This window comes from Solanum verrucosum, unplaced genomic scaffold (genome assembly GCF_900185275.1).
Source record: "Solanum verrucosum unplaced genomic scaffold, falcon-dt-bn FXZP01000252.1, whole genome shotgun sequence".
NCBI classification, from domain to species: Eukaryota; Viridiplantae; Streptophyta; class Magnoliopsida; order Solanales; family Solanaceae; genus Solanum; species Solanum verrucosum.
In genome coordinates this window covers 6,355,559-6,375,990 of record NW_026019988.1, presented here as the reverse complement: position 1 = coordinate 6,375,990, position 20,432 = coordinate 6,355,559, and the positions used below count along the sequence as shown (strand labels likewise).

The 20,432-nt window shown below is 34.4% G+C and overlaps 2 protein-coding genes and 1 pseudogene across 2 annotated transcripts; all 3 read left to right on the top strand.

Moving 5' to 3' along the window:
• The window catches only part of LOC125818758 (disease resistance protein RPP13-like), a 74,480-nt pseudogene that overhangs the window by 15,475 nt on the left and 38,573 nt on the right, over positions 1-20,432 (top strand).
• Positions 456-3,009, top strand: LOC125819135 (disease resistance protein RPP13-like). The gene is made up of 2 exons (XM_049498650.1): positions 456-884; positions 952-3,009. Exons 1-2 carry the CDS (start codon positions 456-458, stop codon positions 3,007-3,009), a joined length of 2,487 nt encoding a protein of 828 aa, XP_049354607.1.
• On the top strand, positions 8,934-11,463 carry LOC125819134 (disease resistance protein RPP13-like). The gene has a single exon (XM_049498649.1). It carries the CDS (start codon positions 8,944-8,946, stop codon positions 11,461-11,463), a length of 2,520 nt encoding a protein of 839 aa, XP_049354606.1. The 5' UTR covers positions 8,934-8,943.

Here is a 20,432-nt window from a genome sequence, read left to right as displayed (position 1 = left end):
TAATAAGTATTAATTGCTTGATTAAATATTAAAAATAAAATTAGATTATGTATTTTAATTGCCTAACCAATGTAAAACTAAAAAACAAATATTCAACATTATTGTCATTCTTTAGTGTTGAATTGCCGATGATCTTCTGAAACAACCTCTCTATCTATACGAGGGAGTGGTAAGATCAACATAAACGTGTGCCACTGAACTTATGCCTTAGAGCATAACTTGTGTTAACCAATTTTAAATTCTTGCCTTGCACTTAGTAGAGAATATATACTTTTCTACTTTAGAACTTTTTGAAGCTTTAAATACTGAATTCCATGATTACAATATTCATCACTTATCAAACTCTCAATCTACTGCTTCCAATATTAATTTTCATACACACTTTACCTTTTGCAAAAAAATTATTAATTTCCATTTTTTTATTTTTTTTTCAATCAAAAGTAGTATTCCTAAAGATGGCGGATGCCTTTGTGTCATTTGCAGTTAAAAAATTGAGTGATTTCCTCAGAGACCAAGTTTCCCTGAGAACAAATCTCAGAGAGGAAGTTGAGTGGCTGATAAAAGAGCTACACATCATAAAGTCATACCTCGGAGATGCAGAACAAAAGCAAAGTGGAGATCATAGAGTTCAACAATGGCTGTTTGAAATCAACTCTATTGCTAATGACGCTGTTGCTATACTCGAGACTTACAGCTTCGAGGCTGGTAAAGGTGTTAGTCATCTCAAGGCTTGCCCTTGCATATGTAGGAAGGAGAAGAAATTCTACAATGTCCTTGAGGAGATTCAATCACTCAAGCAGCGAATCATAGATATCTCTTGCAAACGAGAGACTTATGGTATTACAAATATCAATTATAATGCAGGAGAAGGGCCAAGTAATCAGGTTACCAACATTGAGGAGAACTACCTCAAATGTGGATGACCAGAATTACGTTTTTGTTGGACTTCAGGATGTTGTAGAAAAATTGTTAGATGAACTTCTCAGAGCAGAGGCTCGTCCAAGCGTCATCTCCATTTGCGGAAGGGGTGGTTTAGGCAAGACTACACTTGCGAGAAACCTCTATATCAATCCTAATATAGTCAATAGCTTCCATATGCGTGCTTGGATATGTGCTCCTGAAAAGAACACCGTGGATGTCCTCAAGAATATCATAAAATCCATCCAATCTTGCAGCAAGGAAATTCTAGATTGGTTGGAAAGGATGACAGAAAGAGATTTAGAAATTTACCTTCGGGCTCTTTTAAAAAAACGCAAATACCTTGTTGTGGTTGATGATCTATGGCATACAGAAGCGTGGGAGAGTTTGGAAAAAGCATTCCGAGATGGCAAGAAAGGCAGCAGAGTCATTATTACCACCCGCATGAAGGATATCGCTGAAAGAGCAGACGAAGGTTTTGTCCATTATCTCCGTTACCTAAGCCAAGAAGAAAGTTGGGATCTCTTTTGTAGGAAACAACTCGATGTTCAGGCAATGGTTCCAAAAATGGAAAGGTTAGCTAGAGATATGGTGGAAACGTGTGGAGGCTTACCTCTTACAATTGTTGTATTGAGCGGACTCCTTTCGCATAAAAGGGGGCTAGACGAATGGAAAAAGGTGAAAGATCACCTTTGTAAGAACATTATTGAAGATGAATGTACTGAAAGCCTCAAAATACTATCATTAAGCTACAATGATTTGTCAACTGCGCTCAAGCAGTGTTTTTTGTACTTTGGTATTTTTCCAAAAGGTCAAGTGGTCGAGGCTGAAAACATAATATGGTTGTGGATGGCAGAAGGTTTCATACCCAGAGGAGAAGAAAGAATGGAGGATGTCGCTGAAGGCTTCTTGAATGAGCTGAAAAGACGAAGCTTGGTTCAAGTGGTAGATACATTCTGGGAAAAAGTTGAAGTATGTAGTGTTCATGATTTACTTCGTTATCTTGCGATACAAAAGGCATTGGAGGTAAACTTCTTTGACATTTATGATCCAAGAAACCACTCCATATCCTCTTCATGTATCAGACATGGCATTCATAGTCAAGAAAAAAGGTACCTCTCACTTGATCTTTCTAACTTGAAGTTGAAGTCAATTATGTTCTTCAATCTAGGATTTCGTAACATGAGTCATATAAACTTCAGTAGTGTGTTCCAACATGTATATGTGTTGTACATGGATACTATTGATGGCACTTTACCTGATTCCATAGGAAGTTTGTACCACCTCAAGTTCTTAAGATTGACAGGTGTTATTCATGATTTACCCTCCTCCATTGGCAGCCTCAAGAATTTACAAATACTTTGTGTCAAATGTAATTTCAAACAATTCTGCCAACTACCCCCCGAAACAGCTGACCTAATAAATTTAAGATATTTAGCTGTTCCCTATTCAGAACCTCTGAATCGTATAAGAAAACTCACAAGTCTTCAATCTCTCAAAGGCGTCTCTTGTGATCAGTGGAAAGATGTTGATCCTGTTGATTTAGTCAATCTTCAAGAATTAAGCATGATTAGTATTACCAAATCTTACTCCCTCAACAACATTAGCAACTTGAAAAACCTTAGCACTCTCAAGTTGTTGTGTTATGCTGATGAATCATTCCCATCTCTTGAATTTCTTAATTCTTGTCATAACCTCAAGAAATTGTTGTTAGAAGGTAGAATAGAGAAACTGCCTTTGTTTCCAAATTCCATCACAATGCTGACTCTTGTCGACTCAAAACTCATGGAAGATCCGATGTTTATTTTGGGAATGTTGCCAAACCTAAGGAATCTCTGTTTGTTTAGAGCTTATCAAGGAAAAGAAATAATCTGCAGTGATAACAGTTTTAGTCAACTGAAGTTCCTTAGTCTTGATTGTCTTTGGAACCTAGAAAGATGGAATTTAGCAACAAGTGCCATGCCTCTGATCAAAGCTCTTCGTATCGATCGCTGTCTAAAGCTGAACCAAATTCTTGAGAGAATGAAAGATGTGGAACCATTGCCTATTGAAGAGAAATTAAATGCGCTGAAGCTTTTCAACCATATATGATGTCTTATTTCACAATACCAAAGGTAAATATACAAACAAATATATAACTTTGTTGATTTATTTATATAAATCGTGTCTTAATATTTGGGTGAAATCAACAGAGAAGAAGCTGTCACTTGAAGACATTCACCATCATCAACTTGGCTTCTCCAACCATCAATCAAGTTCGATTATTTCAACATTCTTTTTTTCAATGTTTCTTTTTTCCTGTTTTTGGCTTGTTTTAGTGTGTGGAATTGGTTCAAACAGATGTATTTTTTATTTTTTTTGGGATTCTATGCTAAAATGATTTTGTGATGATTTAATAAAGGGAAAAGGCTCAAATATGCTGTTGAACTATTAGAAATGACTCATTTATGTTATCGGCGTTATAAAAACAGGTTCATTTGATGCAATTCTTACAAAATGGCTGAAAGCTAAAGCAGCTGAACAATCAATAGTCATTATAATATCAAAATATTTAGTGACTGAGAAAATCAATTAGGCTTCTTTTGAACAGTTTTTGTTGGTTAATCTTCTTTTGAGAGTTAAAGAACCAAACAGACACCAAAATCTAAAAAGGGAAAATGTTCAAATATGTCATTAAACTTTGAGAAAAGGTTTATATATGCTATCTATTAACAAATTGGCTCATTTATGTCATTTCTGTTTGAAAAAAGGCTCATTCATGTCAGTATTTGTTAACTGAAAATAGTTTCGGTTTTGCAAAATCGTTTGTTATACTTGGTCAATTATGATTTGGCCACGTTATTAATTATATTATTTTTTAAAAGAAAAAACGTTCAAATATGTCATTGAACTTTGAGAAAAGACTCATCTATGTCATTCGTTAAAAAATAGGCTCATTTATGTTATTATTTCAAATATGAGCCAAACATTTAACGAATAACATATATGAGACATTTCTAATAGTTCGATGACAAAGTTGAGCGTTTTCCCTTCAGTTAATTGTTTTTCTATGTGCGATCTTACTTATCCACATTTAAGATAAGACATAATACATAAACACGACCCTTTAACTTGACGTCTACTGACAACTATGACCTTTAACTTGGGGTGTGCACAAGTAGGCACTTAAATTTGTATAAAATTGAACAAATAGACGCATTTGTCCTACATGACACCCTATGTGGAAATTTGTATCCTATGTGGCGTCCTATGTGTATTACGCCATGTAGGACACGTGTGTCTACTTGTTCAATTTTATACAAGTTTAAGTGCCTACTTGTGCTCTGAACCTCTAGTACGTATAAGCAAACTCACTAGTCTTCAAGTTGTTGATGTCATTGGTTGTGATCAGTGGAAAGATGTTGACCCTTTTGATTTAGTCAATCTCCGAGAATTAAGCATGCATGATATTAAGAAATCATACTCCCTAAACTTCATTTTTTTCTTTTACTCCATATAAATAATATTTGTGTTAAATCAACAGAGAAGAAGCTGTTACTTGAAGACATTCACCTTAATCAACTTGGCTTCTCCAACCATCAATCAACTTGGATTATTTCAACATTCTGTTCTTTTTTTTTTGGTTGTTTTGCTTTTACATTAAACAGTGTGGAATTTGCTTTTAGAGGAAAACCTAATAGAAGAAAGTAATTTTTTTTTAATAATAAAGAATGTGGAATTTGCTTTTAGAAACGTAATAGAAGAAAATAAAACTTTTTTTTTTATATTAAAGAGTTATGAATTTGCTTTTAGAGTAATACAAGAAACTAAAAGTTTGTAGAAAAATCCCCTATATATATAAAAATAAAATTCATATTTACGAAACGTAGCAAAAGAATTTCAAACATAGCAGGAGTTTTTTTTTTTTTTTTTGCAAACATATACGAAATTTCGTGTATGATGAAAACAGTGTAAAAATCATATGAAATATATAGATCTCACTTAGAGCTTAGAACTTCGTTCAAATTTTTTTGTGTATGAACGATATATAAATTTGGTATGAAATATGTATATAACTATATAAATTTACATATAACTCATCCGTCATTATATGATTATCATACGATTTTTGGATACAATTCGTCTATAATTTTGAATGTCAACGAACTAAAATAAAAAATTTAATCCAAAACTAATTGGAATTTTACCCAAATGATCTCATTTTTTATAATTTTAGTCTCCTCAACTTTCCAATTCTTTTGAGAAATCACCAATTCAAAAAAAAAATTCGTTTTTAGCAAATCAATTTTGAGAACTTGACCTTCAAGATCTTACAAAATCTTGATGGAATTGAGAAGCCATGCTCATCATTTTTTCCTATAGATTCCCCAAACAAGGAAAATTAAAAAGAAAAGAAAGGTATCTATTATTTAAAGATCAAAGATTATTGACTAAAATATCCTTATTTACAATCTAATTTCGTTGGATAGAACTTTTAAAATAATGTTTGTTCTAGGGGACGTATTACTGAGGGTCTTTCTGAAATAGCTAGTCTATCTGCCTCCACGGGATAATGGTACAATCTGCATATATTTTTCCCTTTCCAGATCCATTTGTGGAATTTCATTAGGTATGTTGTTGTTTGCCCCGCGGGACTTGTGCCTTGGGACATAATTTTTTGTCTTAACACACAACTTGTGCAACTGAAGCAGTGGCGTTGCCACATAACTGGACACTTGAATGTTCTTAGCGAAATTTTTGGTTTTGCCACTACACTTGAAGTTATTGCTTAGAGCATAACTTGTGTCATGCAATTTTAAATTCTTGGCTTGCAGTTAGTAGAGAATATATACTTTTCTTTATGATTAACATCAACTGTATCATCTTTCTACTTTACAACTTTTTCCCTTGTCGGATTTTTTGAGCTTTAAATACTGAATTCCATGTTAACAATATTCATCACTTATCAAACTCTCAATCTACCCCCCTTCTTCTTCTTCTTTTTTTCAATCAAAAGTAGTATTCCTAAAGATGGCTGATGCCTTTGTGTCATTTGCAGTTCAAAAATTGGGTGATTTCCTTATACAACAAGTTTCACTAAGAACAAATCTCAGAGATGAAATTACATGGCTGAGAACTGAGCTACTTATCATACAGTCATTCCTCAAAGATGCAGAACAAAAGAAGTCCTTAAACTTGAACATTAACAGACTCATTTTTGTCATCCGTTAAATGTTTGGCTCATCTAAGTCATTTTACTTAACAAATATTGACATAAATAAGTCTTTTCTCAAACGAAAATGTCATAGATGAGCCAAACTTTTAACGAATGACATAGATGAAGCTTTTTTCAAATTTTGGTGACATATTAAATTACGGATCAGTAAATTTTATTAAAGGGAATAAAATTGTTCTTTGAAGGGTATTTTCTTTCATTTAAATTTCATACAACTATAACAAACAACATACGAAACTTCAACACAATTTTCATATAACTCATCAGTCATTATACAATTATCGTATAACTTTAATATAATTTTGAATTCCAACGAAATAAAACTAAAATTCAATCCAAATAATTCCATTTTTATATTATAACTCATCTCGACATTTCACTTCTCTTGAAAAATCACTCCTTTTTTAAAAAAAAAAAATGGTTTACCACAAATTAATTTTGAGAACTTGAACTTCAAGTTCTAACAAAATCTTTTATGGAATAACCTCCATGGATGAATTCGAATTAATTTGTGCTGACTTATTGAATATTTTATTTCTTCTCTACTAAGTTAGCTCATATTTTTCCCTATAGATTTCCCAAACAAGGAAAATTAAAAAGAAAAGAAAGGTATCTATCAAGATTAAATTTGAAATTTCTCATTTTACCATTAATAATATGATTTTATAACCACATTGATACCATGAAAATTTTAAAAATCTTTCGTTCCTGATTAAAATGTCGTAACTAGTCTTTCCATAAGATAAAACAGATGTATAATTAATTAGGTGAAGTAATTTAGGTGGAGGAACAATTAAACCAACTCTTCTGATCTCAATATTAAAATGCCTTTATTCTAATATGAGATGTCTTTTTAAATAAACAATATTTTTTGGAAAGGTATAAAATAGGCCAAAATCATTAGCACAAATGCCCTAATTTTGGGGTGAGTTTTAATTTTTATCTATCAAATTCGTTGTCTTTAATTTTTTTATATTGTTCATTTAATAAAAATAGGCATAAATCATAATACATACATATGTCGTTTAACTTGGCTTCATTTCATATTTATGTCCTCTAATTTTGGGTGTGCACAAATAGACACTTAAACTTCTATAAAGTTGAACAAGTAGACACCTGAGTCCTACGTGACATTAGGGGTGTACATGGCCGGGTTGGTTCGGGTTTTTCAAATATCAAACCAAACCATTTGTGTTGGATTTTTAAATTTATAAACCAAACCAAACCAAACCAATAAAACTCGGGTTTTTCAACCTCGGGTTTTTTCGGGTTTTTCGGTTTTTCGGGTTGTTTCGGGTTTTTCCGGTAAAGTATTCATACAAACATATAAGTTACTTGTACTTCAAATATTTCTTTAGTCCTACCAAAATACAACTATCTAAGATGTTTCTTAAAAATATAACACAATATAATATGATTAATGACACTAAAATATCCAACAAAAATAATAATAATAATGAAATCGCATAAAACAAATATTGCAAATTAACAAGTCATAATGAAAATTATCATAATTTAAAAGTACTAAATCATGCTAAAATTAAGTTTAATAAGTATTAGTTACATGACTAAATATTAAAGAAAATTAAAATTAGATTATGTATTTTAATTGTCTAAACCAATGTAAAACTAAAGAACAAATATTCAATATTATTATCATTCTTAGTTTTGAATTGATTTTCATTTTGCATTAGTATTAATTTGATTTTGATTTAAGCTTTATTATAATTACCAACATCTATGGGCTATTATCTTTATTGGCCCATTCATAATTTTAAGTTTCAAACTTGAAATAATATATTAAAAGATAAAAACTATGGAAAAGTATAAGAAATATTTAAAAATTATATCAAAGTACATATTTTTATGTATAAAATAAAATTTTAAAATTATATATATAAATTCGGGTTGGTTTGGTCTCGGGTTGGTTTTTTTTAGTTAAAACCAAACCAACCCAAATATAGTCGGGTTTTTTTTTTCAAAACCAAACCAAGTCAAACCAAACCACTAATCGGGTTTTTTTTTTCGGGTTGATTCGGTTTACGGTTTGGTTCGGTTTTCGGTTCGGTTTTGTACACTCCCATGTGACATAATACACGTAGAACATAAATTGTCATGTAGGATGTCACATAGGATGTGTGTCTCTATTTGATCAAATTTATAAAAGTTTAAGTGTCTACTTGTGCACACACCCAAAATTAAAGGACATAAATATGAAATGAAGCCAAGTTAAACGACATATGTATGCATTATGCCACAAAATATGTTGACTAAAATATCCTTAATTACAATCTAATTTCGATGGACATAACTTTTTAAATAATGTTTGCCCTATCGAACTTATTGCCAAGGGTCTTTCTGAAACAACCTCTTTATCTCGTGCTCGTTGAGATAAAATCTGACATAATTTCTTGTCTTAAGAGGCAACTTGTGTGACTAAACTTATGCCTTTAGAGCATAACTTGTGTCATGCAATTTTAAATTCTTGCCTTGCACTTAGTAGAGAATATATACTTCTCTTTATCATTTACCTCAACTCTATCATCTTTCTACTTTAAGACTTTTCCCCTGTCAGATTTTTGAAGCTTTAAATACTGAATTCCATGAATAACAATATTATTCATCTTTTATCAAACTCTCAATCTACTGCTTCCAATATTTATTTTTTTACATACACACTTTACCTTTTGCAAAAAAAATATAAATTTCCATACAAACTTTACCTTTTACAAAAAAAAAATATTAATTTCCATACAGCTACCCCCTCTTCATTATTTATTTTTTTCCAATCAAAAGTAGTATTCCTAAAGATGACTGATGCCTTTGTGTCATTTGCAGTTCAAAAAATGGGTGATTTCCTCATACAACAAGTTTCCCTGCGTAAAAATCTGAGAAAGGAAGTTGAGTCACTGAGAAATGAGCTACTCTTCATGCAGTCTTTCCTCAGAGAGGCAGAACAAAAGCAAAGTGGTGATCAAAGAGTTCAACAATGGGTGTTTGAGATCAACTCTATTGCTAATGACGCTGTTGCTATACTCGAGGCTTACAGCTTCGAGGCTGGTAAACGTGCTAGTCGTCTCAAGGCTTTTGCTTGCATATGTAGGAAGGAGAAGAAATTCTACAATGTCGCTGAGGAGATCCAATCACTCAAGCAACGAATCATGGATATCTCTCGCAAACGAGAGACTTATGGTATTACAAATATCAATAATGCTGGAGAAGGGTCAAGTAATCAGGTTAGAAAATTGAGGAGAACTACATCATATGTGGATGACCAGGATAACATTTTTGTTGGACTTCAGGATGTTGTACAAAAATTGCTAGCTGAACTTCTCAAAGCAGAGCCTCGTAGAAGCGTCATCTCCATTCATGGCATGGGCGGATTAGGCAAGACCACTCTTGCAAGAAACCTCTACAACAGTCCTAATATAGTGTCAAGCTTCCCTACACGCGCTTGGATATGTGTTTCTCAAGAGTACAACACAATGGATCTTCTTAAGAATATCATAAAATCCATCCAAGGTCGCACAAAGGGAACTCTAGAATTTTTGGAAAGGATGACAGAAAGCGATCTAGAAATTTACCTTCGTGATCTATTGAAAGAAGGCAAATACCTTGTAGTGGTTGATGATGTATGGCAGAGAGAAGCATGGGAGAGTTTGAAAAGAGCATTCCCAGATAGCAAGAATGGCAGCAGAGTTATTATTACCACGCGGAAACATGATGTTGCTGAAAGAGCCGACAACAGAGGTTTTGTCCATAACCTTCGTTTCCTAACCCGAGAAGAAAGTTGGGACCTCTTTTGTAGGAAACAACTTGATGTTCGGGCAATGGTTCCAGAAATGGTAAGGATAGCTAGAGATATGGTGGAAAAGTGTAGAGGCTTACCTCTTGCAATTGTTGTATTGAGCGGACTACTTTCACATAAAAGGGGGCTAGGCGAATGGCAAAAGGTGAAAGACCACTTTTGGCAGAACATTCAAGATGACTCCATTGAAATCTCCTACATACTATCATTGAGCTACAACGATTTGTCAGCTACGCTCAAGCAGTGTTTTCTGTACTTTGGTATTTTCCCAGAAGATCAAGAGGTCAATGCTGAAAAGATAATACTGTTGTGGATGGCTGAGGGTCTCATACCAAATGGAGAAGAAAGAATGGAGGATGTCGCTGAAGACTTCCTGAATGAGCTGATAAGACGAAGCTTGATACAAGAGGTACGTTCATTTTGGGAAAAAGTTACTGTATGTAAGGTTCATGATTTACTTCGTGATCTTGCCGTACAAAAGGCATTCGATATAAAATTCTTTGACATTTATGATCCAAAAAAGCACTCCATATCCTCCTTATGTATCAGACATGTCATTCATGGTCAAGGAGAAAGGTACCTCTCACTTGATCTTTCTCACTTGAAGTTGAGGTCAATTATGTTCTTCGATCCAGATTTTCGTAACATGCATCTTACAAACTTCAGTAGTGTGTTGCGACATATATATGTATTGTACTTGGATATTGGAGGTTATGTTATGACTGATGTCATAGGAAGTTTGTACTACCTCAAGTTCTTAAGCTTGAGAGGTGTCTGTAATATTCCCTCCTCCATTAGCAACCTCAAGAATTTACAGACACTTCTTGTCAATGACCATGGAGGGTTTAGCCGTCTACCCCAAAAGACAGCTGACCTAATAAATCTAAGACATTTAGTTGCTCCATATTCAGAGCCTCTGAAATGTATAAACAAACTCACGAATCTTCAAGTTCTTAAAGGCTTTCGTTGTGATCAGTGGAAAGATGTTGACCCTGTTGATTTAGTCAATCTTCGAGAATTAAGCATGGATTGTATTAACAGATCTTACTCCCTAAACAACATTAGCAGCTTGAAAAACCTTAGCACTCTCAGATTATTGTGTTATGCTGATGAATCATTCCCATCTCTTAAATTTGTTAATTCTTGTCAAAAGCTCCAGAAATTGTGGTTAAGAGGGAACATAGAGAAACTTCCTCTGTTTCCAGATTCCATCACAATGATGGTTCTTTGGAAGTCAAAACTCATGGAAGATCCGATGCCTATTTTGGGAATGTTGCCAAACCTAAGGAATCTCGAATTAGAAGAAGCTTATGAAGGAAAAGAAATAGCGTGCTGTGATAACAGCTTCAGTCAACTCGAGTTCCTTCGTCTTCATCATCTTGACAAGCTAGAAACATGGCATTTATCCACAAGTGCCATGCCTTCAATTAAAGGTCTTGACATCAAATACTGTCCACATCTATATCATATTCCCAAGAGAATGCAAGATGTGGAGATAACTCCTTTTTGGCCTGTTTCGTAATCGTAGAGGTAATATATCTCAATCCCCAATGACCATTTCTTAAGATATGTTAGTATTAGTTTTGATTTTCTATCTTTTTTTTTTTACATTAAATACACTTCTATGGAAAATGACTCTCACCCTTTTTTATGAAACTATTTTGGTAAGCAAATTACAAATATTTCCTCGAAAATGACTTTTATCGTACCAAACATACATTGAGTTTAATGAGCAATATATCATTTGGTTGACACTTGATACTGTCATGAGCAGGGGGAAGAAAGAAGCAGTTGAAGGGAGCATTAATCAGATTTCAGGAATGTGTTTTTAGTGTTTAAATTGTATTTGTTTTGAGCTTTTTGAGTGTGGAATTGGTTTGAAGAGAATTGTTTTTGGGATTCTATGCAAAAGTGATTTTCTGTTGTTTTGATTAAGGCATAATACATAAATGTGCCCTTTAACTTGACCTCATTTTACGTTTATGTCTTTCAACTTTGGGTATGCAGAAGTAGGCACTTAAACTTGTATAAAGTTGAACAAGTAGACACATGAGTCCTACATGGCATAATACGCGTAGGACACCACGCAGGATAAAAAATTCCATGTAGGATGTCATGTAGGACTTGTGTGTCTATTTGTTCAACTTTATACAAATTTAAGTGTCTACTTGTGCACACCGAAAGTTGAAGGGCATAAATGTGATTTGAAGCCAAGTTAAAGGGCATATTTATGTATTATGCCTTTGATTAATTGTTCCACCTGATCGATGCCATAGGCAACTTGGTCTATCTCAATTTTCTAGGCATTAAGTAGTAACATTCATGATCCCTCGATATGTGCATTGCAAATGAGCTGTCAAACTACAAAACAACGGTACCTTCTTGTATCGATCAATTTGATTTCTGAAACCACATCGAAATTCCTAGTCCTAACATGAAAGAGCCATGGGAGAACTTTCGATGCAGGGTAGGACTTGAAAAAAATGCATTTGTATGGTAAATATATTGTTATGGTCCCTGTTATGGATCTAGTTATGGGATGTTGCAAGATGAAATCTAAAGTTTTCTTCCTATGACCTATAGTGTTGGTTCGTTAAGAACCTGCAATCTCTTGAGTTAAAGTACTCAAAAACTGAAATAATTTTTCTGCTTCTATCTCCTTAGACAAACAAATAGTTTAAATACAACACTTATAAGATAACTACCCCTAGAAACTAGGACATGCCTTCCTAACATTACTGGAATCACGGAAAAATAACTACTACTAAAAAGAAATAACTACTGTTGTAACTATTGGATGACTAAGGAGTGATAACATATATTCAATAGAATATGGAAGAAAGCATAGAATATTTTTGATTATTGGGCCGTTTATGGAAGAAGATGTCGAGGGTTAGTTTATTTTGAGAGCAGAAGTATCGATTGTCTTTACTTATGCGGCTTACGACCAAATCAATCACTTTTTTGGAATACATTAAAGACTATTTCCATCATGTTTATACATTACAGACAAAATGGAACCAAAGCTCATATATTAAGGATCATTTTCTCTCCATGATTGCATAGTAAAGGAATTCAGTTATCTAACTAGCTTTAGTACCTTATTTTTGGGTTTTCTGATTCTGTACAACAAGCTCAAAAATCTGATGCCTCGTTGTTTCTACTTCAGATAGATTCTACAAACTACAAAAGACACCACTTTTACTGCAAAATTAGAGATGCAACGCATACCAAAAGATCAAGATTGCATCATGAATAGCGGAAACAACACCAAATACCACTACAGGGTAACAAAACAGAAATATACAATGGCACACATCAGTTTTTCACAAAAAAAGGCAGTTGACAAAGTACAGATTGCTGTTCATAAATTCAACTAAAGGAAATCACAATGCACGTTATCTCAACTATGCTTTTTCGCGGTGAATACATCAATTTCACCATAATATTAGGTTGGGCATATCAATTAGACAACAAACCCAATTTCCAAAGTTATCGTATCACAATTAAATCCCTAACTCAACTGCACTTCATACACAAGAAGATTATAAGCTAAATCCACAGCTTAAGTTTTTAGATGAGACGATCACACACTTTAACCTCTCATACAAGAAGTTAACCTGCATTTAAGTTGAAGAGAGGATGTGTAATGGTTGAGAAATGAGCTGCTCTTTCCTCAATGTTGCAGAGGAAAATATTAACATTGGACCACATAAGCTGCAAACTGATGATATCGAGCAGGTCTAATGTTCCTTTCCTTTAGCTTTAATTTGTTCTCGGTCCTTGCCGATTTACAACAATTTTTAAGGACTTCTTTATTGCAGCTTTGTCGCAGATGACTTAAGCCTATAATTTTCTTTAGTTCATTATATTCTCAACCGACAATGCCAATTGCCAATTTCCTCACTCTGTACCATATTCTTGAACTCCATCATCAACAGCATTAGGGCCACATTTCTCTTGCCCAGTCAAATGGGCCACATTTCACTTTCATTGCTCTAATTTTTCTTGTTCATTTTCCACATTCGTGTTTGACATATTGGACAATAGTAATACTTCTTATTAGGTGGACCATTGTACAATAAATATAATTGTTATTTTTAGACTTTTCTCCATATAAATTCTTCCACAAGTTGTGTAGTGGTTGTTGAAAGATGCTTTAATTTCTTCTTTTGAGAACATTTTAATTCTCCATATAAAAAATGGGGCACATTTCACTTTCATTGCTCTAATATTTTAAAATGAAGACACTTCCATTTTCTCTTGCCCAGTCAAATGGGGCACATTTCACTTTCATTTCTCTAATTCTTTTTCCACAAAGCATTATCATCAATATTTGTCTAGGATTCAGCTACTTCAACTTCCTATCTCTGTATTTCATTCTTCAGCTTTCTCCCAATATCTGGTATACAGACCTGTTTTTCCACCTCACATATAGCTGAAGATGGTTGATGCCGCCTTTGTGTCTTTTGCGGTTAAGAAACTAGGGGATTTTTGTTAAATTTGACAAGATTCAAGGATGAATTAATGTGAAGATTTGATAGTTAGGAAGATAATTCTTCATTGGTACAAAAGTCAAGATAGCACCTTTTGTAGGTGAAAATTAGGTAAACCATAAAATGGTTTCACAAGGTAAATTTTGACATTTTGACACATTGTGATGTCATGGATGACATCAATAGGAAGAATTCACTCCTATAAATAGGTAGCTCCTAATTCATTTGTAACACACCTCTCACTTGCCTTCTCATCTTCAAAGGCATTTGATCTTCTTTCTCTCTTGTAGCATTTCACTTGTACTCTTTTGGAGTGAAATAAATATTGGTTGGTTGTGTCCGAGGAGTAGGCAAAAGAAAACAAAAGTTTGCCGAACCTCATTAATTCCTGGTGTTCTTTTTATTGTTGTCTCATTTACTATTTATTAGCTACCTTTAGATATAGCAGTTGTGATTCCATCACTCTCTATATATTCGACTTCCGCAACAATTGGTATCAGAGCCAAGGTATTATCTGAGTATGCTCTGTGGTTGTAGCACAGTCTAAACTTCCACACCAGAAAAAGATTTACTTTGGTTTTTGCATTATTAGCTAGTAAATAGTATTTGTAGCAAAAATGGGAGACAAGAAAAATGATGAGTCCACATCGAGTGTCAATAATACGTCATCATTGGCATCTTCGCTTATGACAAGAATTGTGTCAAATGCGAAATTTGCAGTTGAAATTTTTGACGGGTCAGGACATTTCGGAATATGGCAAGGCGAGGTCCTTGATGTTCTTTTTCAACAAGGGCTAGATATTGCCATAGAAGAAAAGAAACCAGAAGGTGTAGGAGAAGAAGATTGGAAGATTATCAACCGTGTTGCTTGCGGTACCATTTGATCTTACCTTGCAAGAGAACAAACGTATCCATGCACGAAGGAAACATCCGTAAATAAATTGTGGAATTCATTGGAGGAGAAATTCTTGAAAAAAAATAGTCAAAATAAACTTTACATGAAAAGAAGATTGTTAAGCTTCACTTATATTCCTGGTAGCACAATGAATGATCACATCACCAGCTTTAATAAGTTGGCGACAGAGTTGCGGAATATGGACGTGACTTTTACGGATGGAGATATGGCCTTAATGTTGTTAAGTTCACTTCCCGATGAGTTCGAGCACCTTGAAACTACTCTACTGCATAGGAATGATGAAGTATCTCTCAAAGAAGTTTGTTCTGCCTTATATAGTTATGAACAAAGAAAGAGAGAAAAACAAAAGGGTGGAGAAGCAGAAGCACTGATTGCAAGAGGTCGTTCTCAAAATCATATGAGAACGAAGAAAGGAAGATCTAAGTCAAGATCCAGACTCAGCAAAGATGAATGTGCCTTTTGCCAAGAAAAAGGGCACTGGAAGAAAGACTGCCCAAAGTTGAATAGCAAAGATCAAACCAAATAATGGGAAGGCTGTCATGGATTCAAATATGGTTGATTGTGATGACTCTGATTACTCACTAGTTACAACAGATCCATCCAAATTATCTGATGTATGGTTGATGGACTCAGCTTGTAGCTATCATATGTGTCCCAATCGGGACTGGTTTGTTGATTTACAAAAAGGTGAATGTGGAGTTATTCACACCGCAAATAATAATCCTCTTACCACATATGGTGTTGGTTCAATTCGATTAAGAAATCATGATGGATTGATCAGAACATTAACAGATGTTCGATATGTACCAGATTTGAAGAAAAATCTCATTTCTATAGGAGCCCTAGAGTCAAAGGGACTCAAAGTCATTGCAGATAATGGCATAATGAGAATATGCTCCGGTGCATTGGTGGTAATGAAGGCAATTCGAAGAAATAATAACATGTACCACTATCAAGGTAGTACAGTTATTGGGACAGCGACAACAATATCCAATGACGATAAAGAGGCAGAAATGACCAGGCTGTGGCATATGCGCTTGGGACATGCAGGAGGAAAATCCTTGAAAACTTTATCTGATCAAGGATTGCTAAAAAGAGTAAAAACTTGCAACTTGAAGTTTTGTGAGCATTGTGTCAAGGGAAAGCAAACAAGGGTTAAATTTGGAACAGCTATCCATAATACTAAAGGTATTTTGGATTATGTTCATTCAGATGTTTGGGGTGCTTCCAAAACACCTTCATTAGGTGGGAAACACTATTTTGTAACTTTTGTTGATGACTTTTCCCGAAAACTGTGGGTGTATACGATGAAAACAAAAGATGAAGTATTGGGAATTTTTCTCAAATGGAAGGTGATGATAGAGACTCAAACTGGAAGAAAGATCAAGTGTCTTCGCACAGACAACGGTGGAGAATACAAAAATGATTTTTTTCAGAAAATTTGTGAGGAAATGGCATCGTCAGACATTTCACCATTAGAAATACACCACAACAAAATGGAGTGGCAGAACGCATGAACCGAACTTTGCTGGAGAAGGTTCGGTGTATGTTGTCCAATGCTGGCTTGGGCAAAGAATTTTGGGCTGAGGCAATAACATATGCATGCCACCTCATTAATCGTCTACCATCTGTTGCTATTGGTGGGAAGACACCATTTGAAAAATGGTATGGAAAACCTGCTGAGGATTATGGCTCTTTATATGTATTTGGCTCAATTGCATATTATCATGTAAGAGAGTCAAAATTGGACCCAAGAGCAAACAAAGCTTTATTTATGGGAATTACTTCTGGTGTCAAGGGATATCGTTTATGGTGTCCAGAGACAAGAAAAAATATTTTCAACAGGGATGTTACCTTTGATGAATCTGCCTTGACAAATAAGGTAACAATTGATGGTGCTTCAAAGCAAGTGGAATTTGAGGGAAAAATAATTTTCCCAACATTGGGATCAAACGAGGAAACAACAGAAGATTTTCCTCTGGAAGAAGAGACAGTCGAAGGGGAGGTTCAATCTCAAGAACCTCAACCACAACTTGAATCAATAGCAACTGGCAAGCCAAAAAAGACAATAAGAAAACCTGCTCGACTCATAGATATGGTGGCTTGTGCAGACTCAATTGCAGCCGTTGACATTCCTACCACTTATAAAGATGCAGTCCAAAGTTTAGAAGAAAATACGTGGAAGATTGACATGGATGAAGAAATGCAGTCCCTTCATCAGAATCATACGTGGAAATTGGCCAATCTCCCGGAGGGCAAGAAAGCAATTGGGTGCAAATGGGTATTTGCAAAGAAAGAAGGATTTCCTAACCAAGAAAATGTTCGCTACAAAGCAAGATTGGTGGCCAAAGGATATGCTCAAAAGAAGGGAATTGATTATAATGAGGTATTTTCTCCAGTTGTAAAACACTCCTCCATTAGAGTTTTGTTGGTTTTGGTAGCATAGTTGAATTTGGAACTAGTTCAGTTGGATGTAAAAACTGCATTTTTACATGGAGACTTGGAAGAGGAAATATACATGATTCAGCCAGAAGGATTCAAAGTTGATGGAAAAGAAAATATGGTGTGCAAACTTGAAAAATTGTTGTATGGATTGAAACAATCTTCTAGACAATGGTACAAACAATTTGACAAGTTTATGTTGCAACAAAGGTACATAAGAAGCAAATACGATCATTGTGTGTATTTGCGCAAGCTTGAAGACGATTCCTTTATATATCTTCTCCTATATGTTGATGATATGTTGATCGCTTCTAAAAGTCGAGAGAAAATTGAGAAGCTAAAGATTCAACTAAGAAAGGAGTTTGAGATGAAGGATTTGGGTGAGGCAAAGAAGATTCTTGGCATGGAGATAAAAAGAGATCGACATTCAAAGAAGCTTTCTTTATCTCAGAAAGAATATTTGAAGAGGGTACTAAATCGATTTGGCATGAATGAGAAAACAAAGTCGGTTAGCACTCCGCTTGCTTCTCATTTTAAGCTTAGTGATGCTATGTCGCCAAAGAATGAAGTTGCACGAGAATATATGTCAAGAGTACCATATGCGAATGTTGTTGGTAGCTTGATGTATGCAATGGTTTGCACAAGGCCAGATATTTCACACGCCGTTGGAGTTGTAAGCAGGTACATGCATAATCCTGGGAAGGATCATTGGCAGGCTGTAAAATGGATTCTATGGTATATTTATAGTACTGTAGATGTTGGCTTGGTTTTTTAGCATAAGGATAGTCAATATCTTGTTGGATATTGTGACTCAGATTATGCAGGTGATTTGGACAAACGAAGATCAACTACTGGTTATGTTTTCACTATTGCAAACGCACCAGTTAGTTGGAAGTCTACTTTGCAGTCAACAGTTGCTTTGTCTACCACTGAGGCAGAGTATATGACAATTACAGAGGCTGCGAAGGAGGCAATTTGGCTTCAAGGATTGCTTAGAGAGCTTGGTATTGGACAAGAAGGAATCACAATATTTTGTGATAGTCAAAGTGCTATTCAATTAGCAAAGAACCAAGTTTATCATGCAAGGACGAAGCACATTGATGTCCGATATCATTTCATACGAGACATCATAGAAGAAGGTGGAGTCACTGTGCAGAAAATTCATACTACGGATAATCCTGCCGATATGCTGACAAAAGTGGTGACTGCGGTCAAGTTTCAACATTGTTTGAACTTGATCAACATTGTTGAACATTGAAGATTGAGGTTGAAGACACAATCAAAAGTTGTTGTTGAAAGAAGGTTGAAAATGGAGAATCTTGCCAAGGTGGAGATTTGTTAAATTTGACAAGATTCAAAGATGAATTAATGTGATGATTTGGTAGTTAGGAAGATAATTCTTCATTGGTACAAAAGTCAAGATAGCACCTTTTGTAGGTGAAAATTAGGTAAACCATAAAATGGTTTCACAAGGTAAATCTTGACATTTTGACACATTGTGAAGTCATGGATGACATCAATAGGAAGAATTCACTCCTATAAATAGGTAGCTGCTAATTCATTTGTAACACACCTCTCACTTGCCTTCTCATCTTCAAAGGCATTTGATCTTCTTTCTCTCTTGTAGCATTTCACTTGTACTCTTTTGGAGTGAAATAAATATTGGTTAGTTGGGTCCGAGGAGTAGGCAAAAGAAAACAAAAGTTTGCCGAACCTCGTTAATTCCTGGTGTTCTTTTTATTGTTGTCTCATTTACTATTTATTAGCTACCTTTAGATATAGCAGTTGTGATTCCATCATTCTCTATATATTTGGCTTCCGCAACAATTTTCTCATACAGGAAGCTTCCCTGCGTTTAAGTCTCAGACAAGATGTGCAGTGGCTGCGGAATGAGCTCTTCTTCATGTAGTCTTTTAGTCCAAAGCTAAAAGAGATTCCCGAGAGAATGAAAGACGTGGAGAGAACTCCTTTTCGCTGAAGCTTTTCAAGGATATATGATGTCCTATTTCAGCCTCTTCATAATCATAGAGGTAATAAATCTCATTCCCCAATGATTATTTCTTCAATTCCTTTTACTCACTCTGCTGCAAATTACAGTCCTAAACATTATAAGTAAACAGGTAGTTGATAAATCTTTTGTATTTTACAGGAGAAGAAGCTGTCAATGGAAAAATGATTTTGTGATGTTTTAGTTAATTGTTCTACTGTATGTTCTCTTGCTTATCAACATTTAAGATGATGGTTTATATGCTAAGTGATATTTAAAATAGTATATGATACTCTCTTGTCCACAATTTAGTGTTTTTTGTTCCTCCTTCAATAGCAAAGCAGTTCATTTATCTAACTAGCTTTGGTATCTTAAGTTTTTGGTTTATGGTTTCAGACAGATTCAACAAGGTATAAAAGGACACAACTTTTACTGCAAAATTATCCAGGATTTTAAGATGATGGGTGCACTGTTATATAAAGATTGATCTATGATATAAATTTGATCGGTTTGACATTTAGGTTTTTACTACTAAAAACCGTTAAAATTTTAAAATTATAGGTCTAAAATTAATTCTTATATACCAATTACTACTCAGAGAAGTGTTATCTAATTTTAGAAAGAAAAATAAAACAAGATAAATATAAAAT

Excerpts from the sequence above, each read along its gene's own strand:
- LOC125819135 (XM_049498650.1), top strand. The coding sequence starts at position 456 with ATGGCGGATGCCTTTGTGTCATTTGCAGTTAAAAAATTGAGTGATTTC. Across the intron at positions 885-951 it reads GAGAAGGGCCAAGTAATCAG|GATGTTGTAGAAAAATTGTT; the intron begins GTTACCAACATT and ends GTTGGACTTCAG.
- LOC125819134 (XM_049498649.1), top strand. The coding sequence starts at position 8,944 with ATGACTGATGCCTTTGTGTCATTTGCAGTTCAAAAAATGGGTGATTTC.